The sequence below is a fragment of the Manacus vitellinus genome, unplaced genomic scaffold, assembly GCF_001715985.3.
Source record: "Manacus vitellinus isolate BGI_N305 unplaced genomic scaffold, ASM171598v3 scaffold_8_pilon, whole genome shotgun sequence".
Taxonomy (NCBI): domain Eukaryota; kingdom Metazoa; phylum Chordata; class Aves; order Passeriformes; family Pipridae; genus Manacus; species Manacus vitellinus.
This window is the reverse complement of record NW_021940864.1, coordinates 12,036,473-12,060,266: the sequence shown is the minus strand read 5'-3', so window position 1 is coordinate 12,060,266 and position 23,794 is coordinate 12,036,473. Positions and strand designations below refer to the sequence as shown.

Sequence of the window (23,794 nt, the reverse complement as noted above, 5' to 3'; positions counted from 1 at the left end):
AACTGCCAGTGTCATAGGTCTGCCAGGATCCTCTGAAGGGATCGTGACATGTACACATGCAGCTGATCTGGCATCCAACTTGGCATTTCAATGAGCTCTTAACAAACTGTCACCAAAGACCTCTGCTTCCCAGATGTTACAGGGTAAAAGTTCTTTTCCAGGGATTAGCATGTTATTAAAATTAATTGTCTATGTAATCTTCAAAGGATCTGTGCTGTTCTACATACAAAACATCAGGAAAAGAAGTGATTAGAGAGTTAAAATTTCCTGATAAGAAATTTCTGAGCATAATCAAAGCTAAAACTGACTGATATCATCACCATCAAACATCACATGTAAATTAATTCTTAAGGGGTAAAATGGCTGTAGCACACACACGTAATGATGGGTTCTACACCATGATCAAGCAGAAGAGAATTCATAAAGTCGGCACTCTCTAAAATTATGGGAAAGCTGTATCTTGAAGTGCACATAATTTGGGGCACCACAACCCTAAAGAAGACACAGTACTATCAGAAAAACTCCAGGAAACAACATTACAAACGTTACAAACCACAGTGTGAAACATTCTTTATGAGGTTTTGAACAGACCAAGTTCTTAACCTAGAAAACTAATGATTTTTGTGGGTATTACATTAGTGAATGAAATAATGAGTGCTATGAAGAAGATGATATCAAATGAGGTTGTGCTTTTAGATCTGAAAGTATTTTTTTAACGATTTCCTTTTTCGAACAAATTTGTAGGTCTCTTAGAGAGACACTGTCAAGTTATTTGTCTCTAACATTTCATCATCCCTCTGTCAAAATTCTGATTATCTGTGCCCTTCGTATTCCCTGATTGTATTCTTCTTAAAAACTTCAGTAAAAAATAGCGTGCTCTTTCCATTATTTTCCTGGCTACTAAAATCTGGTACAAATTGTACTCAAAGATAACGGAGAGAAAATATTTTTATCCTAGATGCAGCCAAAAGCTCTTCTGCAGCTATCAAAATCAAGGATGAAAAACACAGTTTGTGAAACAATACCCATAAATGTTACTCACTTCAGATGAATGGGTAGTTTTATGTCAGTAAAATATAAGCTCTATGCTTACAAAGACAAATCAGGAACATTTTGCATATTCTACCTAGTTTTGATTTGTCTTTGTTTCATCAAACTAGATCACAAGCAAGTACTGTGTACCAAACTTGTTAATAAATCTGAAGATTCAAAGTTATAAGTTTTCATCATGAACAGTATACCCATTCCCAAATAACTATATATATTATACAGATAATATATTACTATGCACTGAAAACATTTTGACAATCATGTCTATGCACATAGCATGTAGTTATCCAGATTTAAATTACTATAATTAATACATATATTTATATTGATAAAGCTATATCCAAGCAATGGAATAAAAAAATCCATCAAAATATCCCTGTGCTGAAGTAATAATGCTTGCAGATGCATGGCTCACTGCCAGGCACATATCAACCTGCTTGTAAGCTGGGAACAGATCTAATCTTGCCAGTGACTGTCGAGAACAATGCCGCCTTTGCTTTCCTCTAATTAAGAGACCTTCCACAGACAGGATAGTTTTGCTTCACCTTCTAAAAAACATGCAATATATTCAAACTAAAAGGTAGGTAGTGCATGAGATTTAAAGCATGAGAATTTCCTCTTAGCAAAGCAGTTCACCAATTCTAATTATTCCTGAAAATCCATCAGACAACTTTATTGTCAACAACTACAGAGAGTCTATTAAGTTCAAGCAAAACAAAGTTTGAAGTTTCCATAATGGGTTGTGCTCCTAGCCGGAGGTGCTGTGCCTTCTCAACCTCCTGGTGGCCATTCCTAGATTCAACTGGGAAGTAAACGCACCATCTCCACTACCTCCTGCTGGCATCTGAGCAGGGGTCATGCTACAGGGCTCATTAATGAGAAAAATCTAATTCTCTACACTGAGGGAATAAGGAACACAGAATAGGATCTTATTTTCTGCCAGTGGGCTGAGCGAGCTGATGTGGGTGGAATTACAATAACAGAAAATGCTCTGTCGAAATCTGTTTTCGCCTAAGAGATGGTTGGGCCTGAGGTTAGCATTCTCAGAGGCTTCCATGCTCCTCTGAGACAAAAGAAGTACCTGCAGATGCATTCAGGTGGAATGCAAAAACCTATCTATTTTATGAGTAAGTTTTGACATGCTGGTTCAGACAGTCTTTCTCAGAACTGGAAATTAGTTTCATTTACAACCTGGCACTTCAACAAATTGCACAAGACTAAGGTGGCATAAAACCTGTTAAACTGCTGGGATAAGTGCCCTACCAATCCTTCCGTCTTCCGGTTTTATGATTTCTTAGTGTTGTTATAGTGCCTAATGCAATAAAGTTGGGAAACGGTTACAGTTTCAAGAACTGGTTTGGCACACACAAAGCGTCAGGTGAGTCTGATATAGCATCTAAGCACTCATTAGATTCAAGTTTCAGCACATCAACAATTTGGAAAACAAATTCCAAATCAGGTCTTGAATGTCCCAACACCACCTCATGCCATATCACATCATGAGTGACTTGCTACTCTGGTCAGGTTATTATCTAAGCATATCTGTAACTTACAGATACTCATTCAATATTGTAACTACTCAGCCAATTCAGCATAGGAGATAATTTCTGTTAATTTAGTATCTCATTTAAAAATCTAAATTTAAATTACTTGCTTCAAGATTACCTTAGAAAAAGATTGAGGGCATTCTCAGCAAAAGAGAGACTATTTAGTTCTAACATTAAAATCTACAGAGTGCACTGAGCAGAGGTCACCAGATATAAGTATAGGAATAAAACTACAAAACCATTCTTTTTATTTACTTACTTATTAATCTTTACTAGACCAAGATTATGACAATGACAATGCCGGTAAGAGCACTGTAATTATTCCAAATAGAGAGATTGCCAGAAACAGAATACATGTATGTGTCTGTGCATATCTGTGTGTGTACAGAGAAAAGTGAGTTATATCAGTTGAGGTATAATCTGGTTTCCACCATTAGAAAATTATTTTAATGTTGTGTTCAAAAAGCCTTGACAAGTGTGACTTTTTTTTTCTTCAGTCTATGTTAGGTCTAATCAGAAAGCATCAGAATACAAAAAGACAAATTGCAAGGTCCAAAAACTGCTATAAGTAAAAAGAATAATGAAAGACAGAGACTACAGGGAAAAAAAAAATCTTTCTGCTCATTGTTAATTTGATGTGGTACTTTTTCTCTCAAAGAAGCAAAGAGGAAGCACTCACAGCACTGCCAGTCTGATACTGCCAGTCCTGCTGAAAAGCTCAGCTTCTCACTCCTCTCTTTAAAAGTTGAACTGTGTATTTAACACTTGTTATAGTATAATGATTAACCATTGAATGAAACATTTTTCTTCTATTTTTTCTCTTCCTTAACCAAAGGTTTCCTCTTCTTTTGAGTTTTGTTACTGCAGTAATTAAGAAGAAATAGGGATATGGACAAAAAGAGTCAAGGTTCAAGTAAATTACAAGTTTTCCTCCATGAATCAGAATAAACAGAAATTTAATGGTATAATGCTCACAAAGTAACTCTTTGGATTGAGAATTAAAAATGTAGTCCTAGTCCACCCTCAGACACACTTCTTCCATGAACTACAACTCATTTTATTCACACAGTGAATAGTTTCCTTAAATCTGAAGGTTGCTCCTGACTTCCATAGGTTTAAAAGAAGAAAGGAAATGGTCAAAAAGACAACTAAAAAATTAGATAAAGACAATGAAGAGAAATATGCACCAAGCTTGGGATACCTGTAGAAGCAGGTGAAGAGTTTGCATGTGAATAATAGTTGATGTTAAAACACATAAAAGGAAAATAATTACTCAAAATCAGATTTTAAGCCTCCATGAAGTAAATTTCTTATAATCAACACTGACATCATCAGCATCCCGGTTAAATATGCTGGGAAAACATTTGGTGTTAACCTAGTAAGCATGTTATAAAATTTTATATTCTAAAAAGGTCTCTTCAATTCTAATACAATTGACAGTACGATGAGCCAGCATGGCTCATCTCGGAATACCAAGCATCTGCTCCAAGAACCATATCTGTGGAAGACTGGGACACATAACCAGACAGCATGAACAGTTAAACAATGTGCTTAGCATAGATACAAAAGCTGTTGAAATATTCAGTGACTTCGCAGCAGAACTAACACACATATGCAGATGAGGAGACTTACTGTTGCTATCTACAATAACTCATATCCTTTTGTCATACTACTAGCGAATTCATCAGTTCTTTGTATTTTCACTATAAAAAGAACAAGTATAATACAGAATTTTATTTAAAACTAAAATTTAAAACTGGAATAGACAAAACCAAAGTGATGCAATTATGATGTAATAATAAACATGGCTATCACCGTCATCTGATCATCATAGTGACAAGGAGCTGTATTACACACCCCATTGAAATTCTTCACAGATTTCACAGAATATTCTGAGTTGGAAGGGACCCACAAGGACATCAAGTCCAGCTCTTAAGTGAATGGCCCATACAGGGATCGAACCCCAGCCTTGGTTTATCAGCACCATGCTCTGACCAACTGAGCTAATCCCCATCTCCTGATTCTTTTACCAACTCATTAAGAAAAAACAGATGTACAGATCTATAGTTTCTGTTCAGTGAAAGAATAAATGAACAATATAAAAGCAAACTTCTTTCACAATGCCTAGTAGGAAGCATGGTTTTTTATGTCATGGCATTGATTTCCCCCTCCTAAACCCACTTTTGTTACTGGTAATTTTTTTAAGGGAACGAGGTAACAGTTATCCCCTTTTTAACTAATTTGAAATGTTTCCCCAGCCTAAATCTGTTCAAGGCAGTCAGAAATCCAATGTGTAGGTGATATGCTGGACAAATGAAAAAAAAAATGAAAAGCAAAAGTGTATAGACAAGAAACGTTTATTGAAAAAGAAAATAAAATTAAAAGACAAAAATGGGTGGAAAGCACAGCACACAGAACTAAGAATTAAAAAAACATCTTACATTCTGCCTTAATGGCAGCACAGTTAATAGGGACAAAGGGACGTCTTGCTGCCTGCCGCAGCCGGAGGGTATTTTTGCAGACCTGACGGGCCAGTTTTGTCCAACACGTCGTGTGAAGAAAGAAAGCTTGACGTGTTTTCACTGCCGACTTTGGACTTCCAGTGTTACGAACTGGAGTTCCCTGTGTGGCCTGCCGGGACATGTGAGTTCTAACATGCGATTCCTACAAAAAGAAACAAAAAATTATAACAGGTACATCTGAATTACAGCATTAAAATATCCACACCTTGGAGAAATTCTCAAGGTTAATCAAATAATATGCATAAGCACTATACAAAAATCTGGGGCCTAAGTAGGAAGCTGTAAAACACAGAGCAGAGAACTATATTAAGAATGGATACATAATGCCATTCTAGATGAGATATTGTATAATCAATTTAACATTTCATACATAACACACCATTTGATTGAGAAAATGACATTTGTCCACCAAAAATGCATGAAGCAGATGTTTGTTTACATAAGGCTTAGTCAAATAAAGACATGGCAGGGCCTGCGCACTTTACAGTTCTACTTAAACACAAGAAAAGGATTAACAACTTGAGTTTTATTTAACCAAAGTTGAACACATACATAAAAAACCCTTTCCACTAAACATTCAAATCACAGCAGACTTGCAAAATCACTATGTTTCAAATTTTATCTACACAGTCCTACCTCGGTAGGTTGGCTGGAAGACAGTTTATCTTCATCTGTCTGTGTAGGCATTTTTAGGCCACCATACTTTTTCCAATAAATCCAGCAGGACGCACACAACCTACATTGCATATTAGGAGGGCCCCAAGAATACCATTGGTGAGACTGTGGAGCTAAAGAGGAGAAAAGAGCACAGGTGAACTGGTGCATGCTACATTCACTACAATAAATCCAAATGCTGTAATAGATGGCTAAATATGGCCAAAATATAAGAGCATTGCACAGATAAATGTTTAATACATTTGACGTGGAGAAGAAAAACTTGAATTGTTAGTTGCTTTATTTTTTACAAAAGCACCACAGAAGTCAACTCCAAATGGAAATTCTGGAAAAGCTCAAGTCATGCAAATTGAATACTTATAAATTAAGATCCACATTCAAAAAGGATAAGCACATCCTCTACTGACCTCGAAGATGTGTACGTATTTTTATCTTGTGCATTTGGAGACCCAGAAGGGCACATTAATTTAACCTTTTTTCTTTTTCATAAGAAAACTATTCTTTAAAAAATATGACTTGAAAAACTAATATACAAAACTAACATACAATATATGTTTTTAATTTAATTGTTGTTTAAGAGATGGGCAGCCATAGGAATGATAAGGAAGGAACTCTTATACAGCAGGTCTTTTCAATTCTTTCAATTTCTGGATTTTATTATATCTCACTCTCACAAAACCTCTGTTGAAGGTTGCTATTTAAATAAGTAAAACAACAATTATCAGAAACATACAAAATACTAGAAAAAAAACAACACTCCCTCCCTCTGCCTCCCAACAACAACAGAGGGGGAAAAGACACCTCAAAACCAACCAACCAAAAAAAACCCAGCTCAAAACCCTTTCATCCTTACAGAAAAAAACAAAAAAAAAATTTAAATCTAGCATTCTGAAGGTAAAGGAATAACATATCGGTGCCATCATATTACATAACAATCTTTCTGTATTTTCTGAATTGTTAAAAGAAAAAAATAAAGTCTATTCGAATATTGACATTTAATATATATACTGAAGGTAGCTATAACTTTAAAGTTATTTCTGCCACACAAGTAACTGGAACTTATCCTCTATAACATGCAAACAAGAGTACATGCATTTGTTTTTAGAAAACAGCACATATTAAAGTTAACCCAAACTCTTGAATTATTAAAAAAAATATTTACTTACTATAGCAGCTTTCACAAGCCCGACCTATTACTGGGGCCTGTGCCTGGTAAGAGGCTCCCATTGCTCCATTGACTGCAGCAGGTTTCCCACTGTTGCTGGATATTTGATTGGGATTTGGTTTATTGCTTTAAATAAAAATGAATGGGAAAAAAATGATTTTACTAACTGGTTAGTCAACACGAAAACAAGCAATATAATTCTGTAATTCTGATGTCTATTGACACACGTATAAAATCTGCTCTAAGCAAGACTAATTTTTGTACTCCTCTAGTATTTTCAGAGACCTGATATGTAAGAGCTGCTTTGATACTCCAATTTACAGACCTTTAATGTGGTCCCATGTTCTCAGCTACTCGGCAAGCTAGTAAAAGACCAAGTCTCAGGGTCAAAGTATTAACAAAAGTCTGACCCAGTACAGAATTTAAGAAGGTGGTTCTAGTCAAAAGACAAGGCTTTACAAGTTGAGGCAGACTTTGGACAAAGTATAGCAAGCAAGACCAGTAACACTGCCTATAATATGACAAGGTTGTCCAGCCTAGAAGAGGGTCAAAGAACTTCCTGTCTCAAGCAGAAGTACACACCTTCCCACCAACTGCAGTAAAAGTGAATGTCTTATAATCCTGGCAAAACTTCCCATATAATACCAAGTTATTCTATCCAGGTTCTTTTCTAAACTACTTTCTCTCTGAGATGCTCAATAACTGGTTTGGGATATTATTGTTTGGCTTTTTAAATATTATTATACTTTATTATTCTTGCAATTATTGTAACTACTAATACTTCACAGAAGTTGGACTTCACAGGTCATTTAATTCAGACAATTAATATACTCTGCACTACGTTAAGTACAGTATTTTCAAAGCTTCAACTTCGTGCACGTTAATTACTCTCAATATAATGCAAGGCTGGATACATTGATTCCTAAGATGATTAATTGTTACTTTAGGTAGCATAAAATATATTCAAGATTAGTTAAAATGACTAACTGAAGAAACCTTTCCTGTATCAAGTCTCTATTTCAAATGCCAACAGTCTGTCTCCTGCCTTCGCTTTTTTCACTATATCCAGCAAGAGACATTTATAATTCCTACATGCTCTTTATCAAGTACCTTGGGCTCAAGGTACAAGAGAAGGGATCGAGAGACGATTAAGTCTCCCACATTATGATCTGTTGCTAAGTTACCTTTCAGAAAAGACATGAATTTGAAAGGGACTCTCTGGTATTGAGCACAGAACCTTGCATTTACAGGAAACACCTAATGATCAAGTTCAAAAAGGTACTCAGCTCTGAGAATCAATTCTACTCAGATTTCAAATGCAATAAATCAGTCTTGAAACAGAGTTAGTGATCCACCACCTCAGATTGCATAGTTACCAAGACATGAGAAGTCCTATCACCCTCTTACTGTTGACTAGGGATTTTGTCTTGAAATGGAGGCAAAAGACAAGCAGTAAGATAAAAACTCGAAAATCCAACATTTCAAAACACACTTTGTCATCCAATACAGCTAGTCTTTACAGTGAACATATTGGTGAAAATCCTAAATTTTCTACACAGACCATGGAAATTAAATTGAAAAAGATTATGCAAAGACTGAGTGCCATATGGTTTTCCTAAAGCAGCCACTCCTCTGAGAGGTTATGGAACACTCATACTAGAGTTTTCAGCTTTTTTTCAAAGTGCCACTTATTAGAGACATGAGCTTCAAAACTCACAGTTTTGAAAAAAACTCACAGAAATTTTGAAAATTTCTTCAGACACGAGATTCAAACAATGAATTTAAGAATCTGCAGTTTGTATTATTACATCTTTTTAGGAGAGAAAAATCTGTATGAAATACGCAAATGAAACTCTATTGTATGCAATTTATACAAGTCATCAAAAAGCCTTGCAAAGTACTTCCTTTGGTATTCCCGTCTTCTGTTATACAAACACTCATAACAGGAACTTCACATATATGTAAACTGAATATATCCACAAAAAGCTTAAAAAAATGTCAACTGTAATCCTTTCTCCTCTTATAATCTTGAGGAAATTATGAATATGAAAGAGGGATTATATCTTGTTTCTGTAATCTACATGTTAACAAAAGCAGATATAGCATCGACTTTAAATCTAAAAAAACCAGATTAAATACCCCTCAGAAAAAAACAAGATTGCATTAATAGGATTTGTGCAAAGGTGAAAGATTTGGGGCTGTGTGCTACCTTTAATTTACAGCCAGAACATCTCTTGTCTCCAATTGAAGAATAGACTTTATCCACAAGATAAAACTGTAAAAGTATCTGATTTTATTTTGTTTTATGTAACTACTTTAACAACTGTTTCTATTTTGAAATATTGCATTTACAGAAATCTGAAGTATTTACACATATATGAAGCTACAGAGATTTGGAAGAGATTATTCTGGAAAAAAATGCTTTTTAAATGATAGGGTTCTTCTTGCTTGTGAGCAGTCCACAGATAGCACTTGATCACCTTTGTAAAAATTTTCAGCATTCCAGACAGGCAGTTTGCAGGTCATGGACAAATGGCTCAGTCAGATATAAGGTGTCACTTAAGACAAGAATTTCTACCATTATATCTCTGTATATAACAAATACTATGAAAGAAACCATTATAAAGATGACTATGAAACTACCATGCATATAACTCCATGTTACAGTTTTGATTTTACCTGTATATTATTCAAAAAAACTGACTTTGTTGTTATACTCACTAGGTGGGGATGTATACTTGTTTCAGTTTACTTTCTGCTTCAGCTGCTTTCAGACGTTTCTAGTTGAAAAATTAACACATTAAAATATTTTCTTATATTAAAGCATTAGATTTCATAATACTGCACACAATCCATCTTAAAATGATTTCTATTTTTCGATTTCACAAGAGCCTCCAAAAGAAGCATAAAAATCTACAAGATGAAAACCATGAAAAACAAAGTTCTCCATTTTTATTATTAGTTGGAAATTATACTGTACTGTCCTTCCCAGTAAAACTCACAGGCCCCACGTATGAGAACAAAACTGTAAAAACAAGAATTACAATTTACATAAATTACATCTACATAAACAGGTACGACAATGTGGCTAACTCTCATTGCAGAATTAAGTAGAAAATAAATGAATGAAATTGCACACGGTATGTTCCCCATCAGTTATGTACCTCAATACATCCTGTGCACTCTGTCCAGCTTGAGGCTGGTATTTTATAAGGAACAGTAAAGTCCACTGACTGCTAGAAATAACTAAATACCTACTTTTGTTAAATGCCATTAAAATTGTGGCTCAGGCACATCAGGACAGCTACGCTACTGCCAAGATAGTCTGTGAATTTACTAAATAATTACTTTCTTCATACTTGCAACAAACTCAAACCATCTTGTAGGTAGTCCTACTAACTTCAAAAATGTTGAGAAGCTTTAGTTATTACCATATATTATACAGGTAACTAAGATGGCATTTGTTTTCAGTAATGGCACAAGCAAAACAGAGTTCAGATGTTTACAGGTTTGTCTGTATATAAAAGATGAAGAAAAAAACATTATTTCCCTGCACTCTGACATTACTCCTGCTCCCTTGAAAAAAAAGTAGAGAGAAAAGGAGTTAAAACGTGGTCAATTATATTACAGAGGATAAAAAAGGGGGAGACACACTGATAGCCAGCACAATTAAATCAATACGACCTGCCTTTCTTTATTAGGTAATTAAAATTCAGTCCTTCATTTCTCCTACAACAGCCAATTCTCCTCTCTGCTAATACACGTATTTTCTGATATCCAGTCTTTGCAAGATTTATAATCCAGGACTATATTTCTCACCTTGAGAACAGTATCATCAGACAACTCTGCTCTGAGAGTCTCTTGCCTGAGTCAGTAACAGGGTTAATCAGCTTTACTGGACCAGTAGTCTGAGACAGCCTCCCCATGTAACCTGCTGTTCTTTTCCATTTCAGAAAGTTGCCTCTGTGCCATCCACTGACAAAACTCTCATTTATAAAAACTGCACCTTTCAGGAGTCATGTATGATAAATAGACTTCTAAGCAGTCCATGCCATCATTAATTAATTCCTATGCAATGTGAGAGCCCTTTTCTGTTTATCTCCAAAATAGGCTTCCCCCACATCTTTTTTTTTTTTTTTTTTTAAAGGTAGTTTTTTGCCCCACACAGGTGACTGGTTGTGTTTGGAGCTACAGAAGTGAATTCCATTAATACTGCTGTGCAGTTGCAGCTTTCCCCAGTGCCAGGTTTGGCAACACTTCTCTACCTTCGACAGGCCCACAGCAAAAATGCAAACACAGTCTGCTCTGCCTGCAGAGGATGTCTCAACGGTGAACTCTCTCTCTGCTTTACAGCAAGCCACAGAGTTCCCATACCTGTCTCTCTTTCATGTTATACCCAACAACACAGAATTTGTTTTCAGCCAGAAAAAGTATGTAAAACTGCCAGTCAGCAGGTAACGTGTTCCACAGAGGTTTCTAACAAACTGATTCCTCCATTCTGCAGAGAGAACAGGTAAATCTCACTGCACACCAAGCAGGAGCAAAAGAGAAAAACACAATAAAGGGAAAGAAATGAGGAAAGTAGCTCTGAAGCACTGTCAAAATGTAAAGGCTGTATTAAGGAAGCTGTATGTAGGAAGCTGTATTAAGCCCTGATGGTAGTGTCACTGATAAGTGATTATATACACATTAATTAAATTTTAGCATACTTTTAATACCGGTATGGAGGTTGTAAGGAATGCAATTTAACAACTGCTTTCCTTCTTTATTTACTAAAGCAAATGAACCTTCTAAAAAAAAAAGTCATACACTGTCATTTCAGTATAAGCTGTATTTTTTATGTTAAAATTCACACTGACCTATCAACTTTCAAGTACCAAGTGAGAAGAAAGGATGCAGAAAGAAAACTATCAATAGTTGCAGTTTCTGAGATGAAACCCCTGCCTGTTGAAATTTCGAGGATGAAAACTGGTAAAGGTTGGAAGTTGAAACTGAAAACATTTAGACAAGAAACAAAGCACCAATTTGTAACAAAGCACTGGAGCAATGTAACAAATAGAGCTGATGCTTTACATGAAAAAAAAATTACATCTTCAACAGTATTTCAAACAGGTCTTACAGACCGCATTTTAGGTGAGGTCAAACTACACCAACTCAGCTTTTCACCTGAGCTCTACTACTTTTAATCAACTGGCATTGAAACTGAGTATTTGTATTTTTTAAGGACTTTTGTTATGAATATCAACTTACAAATATCCCAAGAATTGATCATTTCCCTAAATTAGTACTGTTTTCACCAGTGGAAATAAATGAATGAGAGGCAAATGTTATATATTGTTGCAGAACAGTAATTTAGTTACCATTAAATATGTTCACCCTTTTTCCTCTTCTGAAATCTCAGTAAAAGTCTTTTTGTATTGAATCAGATTTTTAAGGAGAACACCAAAACTAATGAGAAGACTTTTCATTCAGTGGAATCAATCACCTCACCTTCCTCAAACACTTATATATATATAGTAATGGTCATGAGAAGTGCTGTATGACCAAGAATGTTTACTCAAGACCTGAATTAGTTTTGCTAGACAAGTTCAGAGAACTTTAACATATCTTCCCTTCACCTTGACTTGAAGAGAAGATGATCTGAAAGCAAGGTGGTAGCAGTACCTCCATTGCTATCACCAGCTTTAGCTACCTAGCAAGAATAACAATTAGTAGAAGTTATGATAAGGAAATCTTTCTTATGCCTGACATCATGTATCCAATTCACACAAAGAAATAGAGATAATTAAAAGCAAATTTTCATATTAAATCACATCAATCTAGGATTCAGAGACTGTATTTTAAGTAGGTACATCGACCTTTTATGTCTTCCCATTTTCACAAGTCACCCTACCCCTCAAGCATGATATTTAGGGAAAAATGACACTGAAATCCTCACTTTCTTACTGAACATATTTTCTCTCTGAAACACATTCAATTATCACAACTTGTTCTTTTTGGGAAAAAAAAACCCAAACCCTAAGCACTGTATTAATATTGACCTGTGTTAATTTTTACCATTCCCCAACAAACTAAACAAAGGCACAATGAAGTTCTGATCTCTTGTTAGGAAAGATTACAGAAACATTAACCAGGATAAAAATTAGGCATTTGGCCTACACTGGTTTTCTTACTGAGGATCATATATGTGACCCTGAAAGAACATATCTAAAGCATTCAATCCCCTGGTGTATTGATGTGTTCTACAGTAGAATGTTGTACATTTACTTAGTTACAAGTAAAACACAGGCATTTACAAGAGCCTTCAAGTTGTAGATAACCATAAAGCCCATGTGTTTTTCTTGTATAGAGCCTAATCTTTTGAAAGGACATGCAATCTCAACACATCCCACACCTTGATCATTGTAGCAACAGATCATAACAGAGCCTTAGAGAACTAAAAAAGGGAATCTTAAGTCTTTTGCCAAGCCCTCCAGAGCAAGTATTCCAGGAAAAAATTACAGGAAACAAGATCAGTCTCTGAGCAACCTAGGTCTGTTGTCTTTTTATCTGATTCTTAAAGATAATCTCTTGCCCAATCTTTAAGATCTGACAAGCACAGCAAATCTCCGCTGGTAGCACCTTTCTAGGATAAAAATTAACAGTGCAAAAAAAGTGTTGAAAGTGAAATGAATGGTGACAAACACTGAAAAACATGCTTTTATAGAGAACATATTATTTGCTATTTGTATTATTCATAGAACTAAAAGGTCCTCGTGATAGTTCAAGACTCTCCTATGTGGTAAAAGACTTTTACCCTACTTTCCATACACTAACAAGTTGATATAGAAACACTTTTCAAATAAACCAGAACAACCTGAAGCAATCTTCCTTCTGACACACTTAATCAACAACTCCAAAGATTCATCCAACAGTACAGCTGTAGTTATTACAGTAAAAAAAATTATTTTCAACACTCTGTACATAACATTGCTTCTAATTATGCAGCAAATGAATGAGCTACAAAATTAAACATTAAATCAGAAATTAAAATGGAGTACTTTAAAGTATTTTATATATCTAAACCAAGGAGTAAATATAGAGAGTACAACATATAAAAAGCACCAACATTGAAATTTTGCCTAAACCTGCTAAAAATATCCCAGTATTGGTACTCAACATAATCTTATGTTTCTTCTCCAGAGCAACCCAAACAGCTGAACGCTCAAATCAGAAGGATGAACACCTCCACTGTGTGCAGAATGGTCTCAATTTTGGTTTTAAATGCTGGTAATGGCAAAGTAATGTTTTGTCAGGGAGTACCAATAAGTGTTTCATAACAGTAGCAGCCACTTTAACACAATGTATTTTCCCTTTTCCTTCAGTCCCATAGCACAGCTTCAAAGACTAAAGCATTTGCTCTGGAGCCCTTCTTATCCCATACTGCAATAGGAACCAGAAATCCTATTACTTCAAACCAGCATACAGTACAAATGGCTTAAAAAGCTCTTCACAGGTATGTGATGAACAACACAGAACCACTGGTCTATGTCCCAAAATATTATCATAGGCTCCCCCATATTTCTTTTTAAGAACACAAACAGATTTTTATGCCTTAACATCATTACATTTTTTTAAGAATGTCTCAGACTGGTTCATGCTGAAATAGTCATAAAATTACCTGCTGCACATATCTGTCAGTGGTTTTCCACATGTAGTAATACTCGATGATGCTAGTCAGTGACTTCCAAGGGAGCTGAAAAACATTTGCTAAAAATTAAAGTGGTTCCAAAAATTGCAATGTCCACATCTTATTAAACACATGTTAAAATCAAATATAGTTGAGATAAATACTAAACTCTGAATGTATTAAACAACTACATTAAAATCCATATGCAAACAAACACATATTGCTATTAATAATATACAACCTTTCCTTATAGTTAAGAACTATGCAGAATTACACTATCACACATCCAAATCTAAATGTAATTTATTCTGTTTAAGCCGTATGGTAAACAAAATTATCAAAACAGAATGCAGATTTCCTTTAGGAAACACAGAAGGTAATGTCTCTATTATAAAGTGTATCAGATGGAGAATAACATTAGGACTAAAAGAAATCATCTTGATGAGACTGTGTGCAAGTATCATGTATTTTTCTCTTTAAAAATACAAAGGATACCAGACTTAGATCACAGGTTTTGCAAGGCCCCTAACAACTCAGTCACTCATACAACACCACTAGTTTTGCATAAATCCCCACATACTCTTGACCATTATCAAGAAATAAAGGGATGTGAGGGACAAATGCTACCCTGAGCAACAAGAGTGGTACTGACAATGAATATTTCACAAAAATTTTTGTGCCTGTGATAATGACAATTATTTTGGGTGCACATATTCATTGGTGAAATAAAAATGTATTAACCTATGTTTTGGGGTGAAAATTAAGCAACCATTTTTAACTGCCACCAAATAGTCTATTCAACTCCATAGGACTTTCTGTAATTTAAATTAGTATTTCTCTTACAAAATTCATGCATTTTTTCTTCATAACTTGGAAACATGTTACTAATTTGTGTGTGATATTTTCTAGAGGCATGTGTTAATGCTAATATGCTGTGCTTTCTATAAGTGAGGAGGATGTTTAGGAAGTCCCAGAAAGTACAGGTGTGGAAACTTATCTTTCCAACCTTACTCACTCCACTTTGGGGCTTTCTGCATGTCTTAAGCCAAAAGAATAGTTTCCTGCACCTTTAGTTGAATTCCTAAAACAACAGAGGAACACCTTATCAAGCTGCCTCTCCCTGCATGCAGGAGCTCATAGCTGGTTTTTCATGCTGCTTGCTTGCAGACACTTGGAGGAACTGAGCCTGGCTCCCACCTCTGCCTTTCAGGAAATGGGATTTACACTCAGACTCAGCTGTGATTTTTTTCTCAGGCAGTGTACCACAGTGTGTAAATCCCTGAATATTTGCATGTAATTCAAAAGTAACAGTGTAAGAAATGCACATGCTGATGTTCTAAAAAATAGCAACACAATTCAGTTTCCTAAAGTCCTTTTACTTTCTCAGGTAAATTATGCCTTCAGAGAAATCTACTCAAAAAAAGGCCAGTGACAAGAACAAGTTAGGTGTGAAGTAACAGATAAACTGATTCTCAGTCTACAGGTCCATATTCTTCCTGGCATCTAGATGGAACGTTGCCACCCCAACTACCTGCCATTGTCAATTAGTACATTTTAGCATATCCATATTTATTTTCCATCTTGAACACTTATTAATGACTTCATGTTACAGATTATCTTTGCCATTTCTCTAGAAAATACTTTAATCTGTTTTAACTATGATTGTGACACCAATATGTTCATTCACTCAGTAGGCATCTATGAATAAAGAAAGATAATTATGGTGTTTGGACTGAATAACTGTAATTCTTTTACACTTTGATTCACAACTTTTTACACTTTGATTCACAACTTGAAAAACCTGTTTGACAGACTGAGCATGGATAACCTTTATTCCATTTACCTACGCACTTAATACTCTAAACTGCCAATGAAGCTGTGAACAGCCACAGGATAATGTATTCTCATTATCAAATTCTATTTTTTAAAAAGTAAATATGGTCATCTGTGTGACATTTTTGCAGGAAGAAATTAGCAAAAAGTATCAACTCTACAAAAGCAGAGAGAGGAGAGTTTTAAGTTTCTTTAGTTTCTCCAGGGTAAGAATGGACCACTAAAATCAGATGAGCAAGAAAAACTTAGCATCCTAAAATGAACATGGTAATTTTAAGGTATGTTTCCACAGTTTTCTGAAGCTGTAAAACAGTTGTTCCTGCTTTCTATGAACAGTTGCAAGTCTTGGTTACCAAGGCCTTTCCTGCCATATCCGAGATGTAATAGTTCTAAATTTGTGAAAACCGTTGATAATGAAAAACCAAGAATTAACAAGCATAACAGTTGTGTCTTATTGTTAGAAAAATAGTTATATTTGGAGAACATAAAATATTCACTCTTCTTCCATTCTCCTACCCTGGGATGTGAAATAATTGAAGTACATCAAGTAAATTGAATTAGCTTATAAAGTGTAGGTTGATTAGGATTCAGATAGTCTTAAAGTTAGCAGAACCTCTCCTAAGAGAGTTGATGAGTCAATATCTGATAAAAATGATTATTCAAAGGCTAGACTGGTAATTTGATTACAAATGAGCTCCTCCTGTCTATTAAAAAAAGGTAAAGTCCCTTACGCCATTTAATTTATAATTATCTTGCTTACTAAATATTTAGTGTTTATAGCTTAATACCTGAGCTGCACATTGAACATCAAATAGTGCCAGTTCTTACTAATTGCTAGAAAAGGAAATGAACCTGGCCTTTACAGAACTATCATGTGCGGGCTGCAATTGCAGCTGCCATGCCTTGCAAATCTGGGCCGACTTAGAAAAGGCAACTCCTCTGGGATATAATGACTCAGGCAGGTAGTACATAACCCTTCTGCTCCAGGAGACTGCTACCAACCACTTTCTGCCATGCAACGTGACAGTCTTGCCTGTACTGCGGCATCACTGCGTGACTGCCTAGGTTTGAGTTTAATCTCAGGCAGTGCACACTTTAATTTTATCATTAGATTCTATGTGGAGACTCAAACAAGTTCACACGTAACTACCAGTCCATTATCTTCTCTGTCCTTGCTCTTACAACACATGTAAGAGTACTTAAACTTATCAATGACTTGTCACTGAAGAGAGGGATGATAATAGATAAATGTACTATTGTGGAAAATCACTGCTTAAGTGCTACATATTTATACCTACATAACCTTGCAGACACTTTTCATATATCCTTGATCTAAATCTCGAAGGACTATTTTCGATGATTACTTAAAAACCAAATGTGTGTTTTCAAATCCCTATACTTTTAGAATGCTACATGGGAAGTGAGAACAGATAAATTTTACTCTAGAGAAACTAAGATATCCCAAGACTACATAATGATTAACATATTTGAAAGAATTCAAATTAGATAGAATAGAATTAAATCAAGACTGCAGTGTTACCAGTGTCATATAAACTGAGATATAAAATAGATGTTATAAATTATGTTTTTAAAATGACGCTTTTCAAAAGATTAAAAAAGTGACTGAGAATAGACAACATCGCTGTACTAACTAAAAGAGGCTATAATAAATTAGTGCTCCACATCCATTTGTGCTGCACTCTGACTCATCATGAACATAACCTCAGTAGGCTACGCAACACTATTACTAGACCTGAGTGTGTGTGTGTGTCTCTTTCTTTGGGAGGAGAGGATGGCAAAATACCTGTGTTTTGGGAAGGAAGATTCAGTGAAAGACAGAGGGTGTCAGGAATCTACTCAAAATTTGAACATTGCAACATTTGAACATTTTAAAATTTGAACATTGTAAACAGCTTCTACTAGAATCATCCAAATATCTACCATTTGAATATTACAAATGCAGAAGCAATTCTGGAGACACATTACTCCATTGTATCATTTTAACGTATGCATATCAATAGAATTGGATACATAACATAGAAATTATACGGAAAATAAAAATACTATATAAATACCAGAGACAAGCCACAGGTATACTTGGTCACGAATTGTGTTAGGACTCAACTTGTAAACAGCCACGTGTTATATGATTAAGGTATTTTGAAAAGACAAATATTATATATTACCAACCATTTAACTAGAAGGCATAGTTCCTGAACTATTGTACAATTACAGCTGAGAACCATTTATCTGTATGAGAAATAATAAGGAACTGTAGTTTACATTAAAATTTCAATTCTAAAACTCTATAAAATATTATTTTTAAATAATACTTTATTGAACTTAACAGAGCTATTTCATCCATGATGCAACTTTCAACCAAATGTCATGAATACAGTGAACATTTTCTCCCTTGGGAATCTCAAAATTAAGCACACAGATATAATACACCTATTAAAATGTCAGTTCTTCAGAAAAACAATAGCCTTCCCTTCCCACCTTCATTCAATTATCTGTTTCATTTCAGGACTGTGAAAGTGAAGGAAAGACAGCTTAGCTCACACTGCTAAGCCTCCTCCCACTGTCCCACACCCTATCTTGGAAGGACTTCTACTTTTACAGTACCATTTTCCCCTAATAAAGATTTTTAATAAAATTTTGCAAAGAAAAACAAAAATGAGCTCTGAGTCAAGCAGAATGAGATTAATGTGAAAATGTTTCAATCAACTCCAGTCTTAAATAATGGATTTACTTTGATTCAATTCCTAACCTTTTCATGAAGCCCAGCTTGAACTTGGTGAAACAGAGGTAATCTTTTTCCTTGAAAGAAAAAGACCCTCCATGAAATGAGAAAAAAAAATTGCAGCAAACTACTAGCAATTCCAGTGATCAGTTCTGGAATCCATTTCATTTCATTACTCCACATTAGAATTACCTAATTAAAGCTTTACTGCCCTATAGTGTGATACTTCACTACCAAAACCAGTGTAGTTAGAACATATTGGAAAACATTTCCTTTACTTTACAAAACTGCCCAAACACCTACTATATCAAAAAAACTCCCTGTAGTTCACTTTAAAAGCTATCTGAATATAAATTTCTCTCTGCTAACCATAGAGGGAAAACCCCGCTTTTCAAAAACACCCAAGGGAGTCAGCCATGTAGCTGTTAATGAATTTCACTGGAAATTATGGAAGCGTTCTGCAAAGTTCCTGGAACTTTTTCAGATGCTTGTAAAATCCTTGTAAAAATCCTGAATGAAAGACCTCACCATGAGACATCCTACCTGGTACTAAACCATTAAACAGATTATCTATTGTCACCTATAGAAGGGAGATAAATCAGACTGCTCAAACTACCAAGGTATTACTCTGCTCTCCCTTGCTGGCAAGACCCTGGCAAGAATACTTTTGAACAGACTAATACCTGCTGTAGCAGAAGGAATTCTACCTGAAAGCCAATGTGGTTTCAGAGCCAACAGGAGTACCACAGACAAATACCACAGGTATTTGTTCTCAGACAACTGCAGGAGGAGTGTAGGGAACAGAACAAAGGTTTCTATGTAACCTTTGTTGATCTCACAAAGGCTTTTGATACCATGAGCAGAAAAGGTCTGTGGTAGATTTTGGAACGTTTAGGTTGTCCTGCCAAGTTCTTTAAAATGATCATCTTACTTCATGAGGATCAGCATGGCCAAGTCAGATATGGCGATGCACTTTCTGAGCCCTTTCAAATCAGTCCAGCAGTTTAATTACCTAGCTAGCATCATCCCCTTAGACAGTAAGATTGATGGAGAGATAGACAACAGATTAGCAAAGGCATATAAAGCTTTTGGAAGACTCCGTAAAAAAGTTTGGCGAAATAAACACCTGAAGAAAAGTACAAAGATCAGCATTTACAGAGCCATTGTGCTCTCTACTCTTTTATATGGTTCCAAATCATGGGTCATTTACCGCCATCACCTGTGACTCTTAGAACGCTTCCATCAACACTGTCTCCGTACAGTCCTAAACATCCACTGGTCAGATTATGTGACCAATACATCTGTTCTAGAACAGGCAGTAGTTATGAGTATTGAGGCCATGTTGCTGAGAACACAGCTGCGATGGGCAGGACATGTCTCCAGGATGAAGGACCACCGCCTCCCTAAGATCGTGTTTTATGGTGAACTTGCCACTGGCTGCCGCAAGAGAGGAGCCCCAAAGAGGAGATACAAGGACTCCCTGAAATAACATCTCAGCCTTGGCCACATTGATCTTCATCGCTGGTCTACTCTGGCCTCCAATCGGGCAGTCTGGAGACACACAATCCATAACGCTGTTGCTTCCTTTGAGAACACATGAGGATCACCATCGAAGACAAAAGACAATGCAGAAGTAATCGTGCCTTGCCGATACCATCCAAGGAGTCTTTCTGCTGTGCCTTTTGCAACCAGACTTGACTATCTTGCATTGGCCTCTTCAGCCACCAGCGCGCTTGAAGCAAATGTGGGTAGAGCCCTTCCCAAGTCTTCGTTCACAAAGCCTACCCATGATGATATTGTCACCATTCTTCCAAAGAATGTCATCAGACAAGAAAGCATATTGATTTTCAGCCAGATAAAATGTATACGTATTTTAGTTACATATATAAGCCACACAGATTTCTCCAATAGCTAAATATTCCAAACCTATAGAAAGCAGTTATGATCAACCATGTGAAAACACAGCTACAGGAATGTGTACAACTTGCATACTTACAAAGTCTTGTCGAATGTCATTGAAGTCCTTGCCATACTTTTCCAACGCCTCTTCAAACAAACTAGCTTCTGATGCTGACCACTCTTCCATTTCATCTCTACACAAGACAGGCCCTCCAAGTGGCACTAGAACACTGATGGCACTGCTCAAATCATAGTTGTGTTTATGCAGTGTATCCATTGCATGAAACTGGCAAGGACAAGAAGAGAATTAAGATGTGTTTAAATAGACAGTAGTCCATTTCAGTTAATGCAAATTCAATATATTATTCTCTATAAGCCAAGCGAGTAGCCTCAAATAATGCTAAATTTCAAATCTATCTTGATATCATAGTTTACTGCTGTGGAATATAAGGAAAATAAATTGTTTATTACTTCATTTGGGAAAGGAAATGCCTTGAAAAAATGTTTACCAAAAATGACATTAGTTTATTAGTTCCCGCAAATTACTAGCAAACATTTCTGAAGAATCTTTAGTTGGTAGAAATTGGTTCTAAGTAACCCAATAAAGACAGTGGCATATATTGACTGAGGGGCCATCTTCAATTAACAGAAGCTCTAAATAGTAACTAAACAGCTGCTCAGACATCTATGTGCTCAATATTCTCATTGCTGGTGAAGGAAGACATTTATTGTTTTCATTATGATCATACTTAAAAAGAAGCAAGATATTTGTCTCTTGCTAAACACTGCTGTCAGAGACAGGTAAATAAGGTTTCTTTGGTTGATTCTCTTTGTGTTATAAAAGAGAAGAATGGAAAACAAACAAGTTAAAATGTTCTTCACACTACAAGCAACACTGAACACTCACATTGCTAACCAACGATGAGGAATATGAAAAGTAAACAAATCCAACCATTGGGAAAATGAGCAACATACAAGAAGTCTTTCTGACTCAGCATCCCAAAAGACCCCATCATCACAAGCGCAAATTGTTTTGCTGAAGGAGGTATTAGAGTTATAAGACATGATACTGTATGTGACTGTGTAACATCAGTCTCCTTCGTATTTGTCCCACTACAGTGTTGAGCTGTGAGCACAGCATGCACACTCTCACATGGCCCTAAACTCATGAGAAAACCTTTCAAGGAAGGAACAGTCCTATATTATGTGCCAGTATAGCAATTCCAGAGCAATTCCAGTTGAGCTTCTGCATCCAAATGTACTGCAAATAATGGATTCTCCTCATCGTTTTCCATCTGCTATGAGTGACTGTTGTCTTTCTCCAGAGTTCACTATAAGTCTTTGAGTGCTATCAAACACAAGATTCTGGAACTGTTTTGTCTGCAAGAAGCAATGTCACTATTATTCAAAATGAAAAGGAAAAAAACTTCATATTTTTTATTATGAAGAGACATCCAAAACCAGATTTAAGTCCTTGCAGTAAAGTAGCACGGGCTCTTCTGAACATCTACTAAAAGGAGCATCCACCTGCTTTGTCTTAAGAGGCTCTTGCTTATATGTATATGCAATGCGCAGTGTTTAAGAATCTGAAACAGAAAGCCTTCTCATTCTTTTTCTCTTGTTAGAGAACAGTTTTCATTATAAAATAAAACTCTGCCTCTGAGAAGCCCAGAAATGCAAGATTCACTTGTTTGTCTCACAAGTCTTTATCACTGTAAGAGAAACATATTTATTATCATCTAAGAAGGTAAATACACATTGTTTCTCATCTTCAGTAGGGTTTTCTAAAAGCACTGGTAATTTCCTGCCTTGCCTCATTACACCTCTCACTTGCTGTTCTGCTGCAAGACCTCCCTGAATTTATTCATGTTTATAACCCATGCTTTTTCTCTCTCTTTTTTTTTTAGTATCAGTCTGTTTATAGTTATCTCTGACCAAAACAACTAATTAGGAATATTGGAAAGTGACAGGTGTGGTGTACAGAAATCCCATTAACAGCACTTCAGGTGTAAGGGTTATCTGCCTTGCAATAAGAATATAGAAGTATAATTTTCTTAGTGTTATGCTCCTATATCCCTTCCAAAGCATAAACGACATATGCCACAGGTCCTGCAAATGTCTCTACTAACTTTAACTGCTGCTGAAAATACGTTCCCAATTAGCATGGGAATGTCTGAAAAAGTAACTATTATAATGACAAATATGTCTTTTCTTAACTTAGAAGGAAGTGTGTTGCCAAAAAGCAAAAGAGAAGGGTTTTAAAAAGCTGAGGGGGTAGGAAAATGAGAAGAGACAGACACAATAATTAAGCCTGGGGTGGCTCCTCTGGTGCCTCATTATAAGATATGCCTTTCATTAAGTGTAATGGAACTTAATGGATCATTTGCAAGAGAGAAACATTTACATGGCACTCAAAGACTGAAAGTGTCCCTTTATCAGCAGCACTGCACATGTACTTTCAAAGAAGAAATTGCTATAAGGATGAATCTATTCTATTAATCACTGAATACAGTAAGAAGTATATGCAATATGTGAAATCTATTAGAAATTCTTATTCTAACTAAATCTTAATAAAATGAAAAATGTTAAAGAACTATCCAGATGAAAGAAATAAAGTATTTAATGTTAATAGAATTGTGTTTGTAAAGTCATATCAGCAAGTGTGAAACTGAAAACTCATTTTGATTATTA

General features: G+C 35.7%; 1 protein-coding gene across 5 annotated transcripts in view; it reads right to left on the bottom strand.

The window, feature by feature from the left end:
- MTA3 (metastasis associated 1 family member 3) overlaps nucleotides 1-23,794 on the bottom strand; it is a 128,509-nt gene that overhangs the window by 41,941 nt on the left and 62,774 nt on the right. For all 5 annotated transcript variants that reach the window (XM_029965073.1, XM_029965072.1, XM_029965071.1 and 2 more), the window contains exons 9-14: nucleotides 21,201-21,389; nucleotides 14,620-14,694; nucleotides 9,681-9,739; nucleotides 6,961-7,085; nucleotides 5,756-5,907; nucleotides 5,039-5,261 (exon numbers count right to left, since the gene is read on the bottom strand). In XM_029965073.1, the coding sequence (XP_029820933.1) occupies nucleotides 5,039-5,261; nucleotides 5,756-5,907; nucleotides 6,961-7,085; nucleotides 9,681-9,739; nucleotides 14,620-14,694; nucleotides 21,201-21,389 (823 nt within the window). The remainder of the gene's footprint in view (nucleotides 1-5,038; nucleotides 5,262-5,755; nucleotides 5,908-6,960; nucleotides 7,086-9,680; nucleotides 9,740-14,619; nucleotides 14,695-21,200; nucleotides 21,390-23,794) is intronic.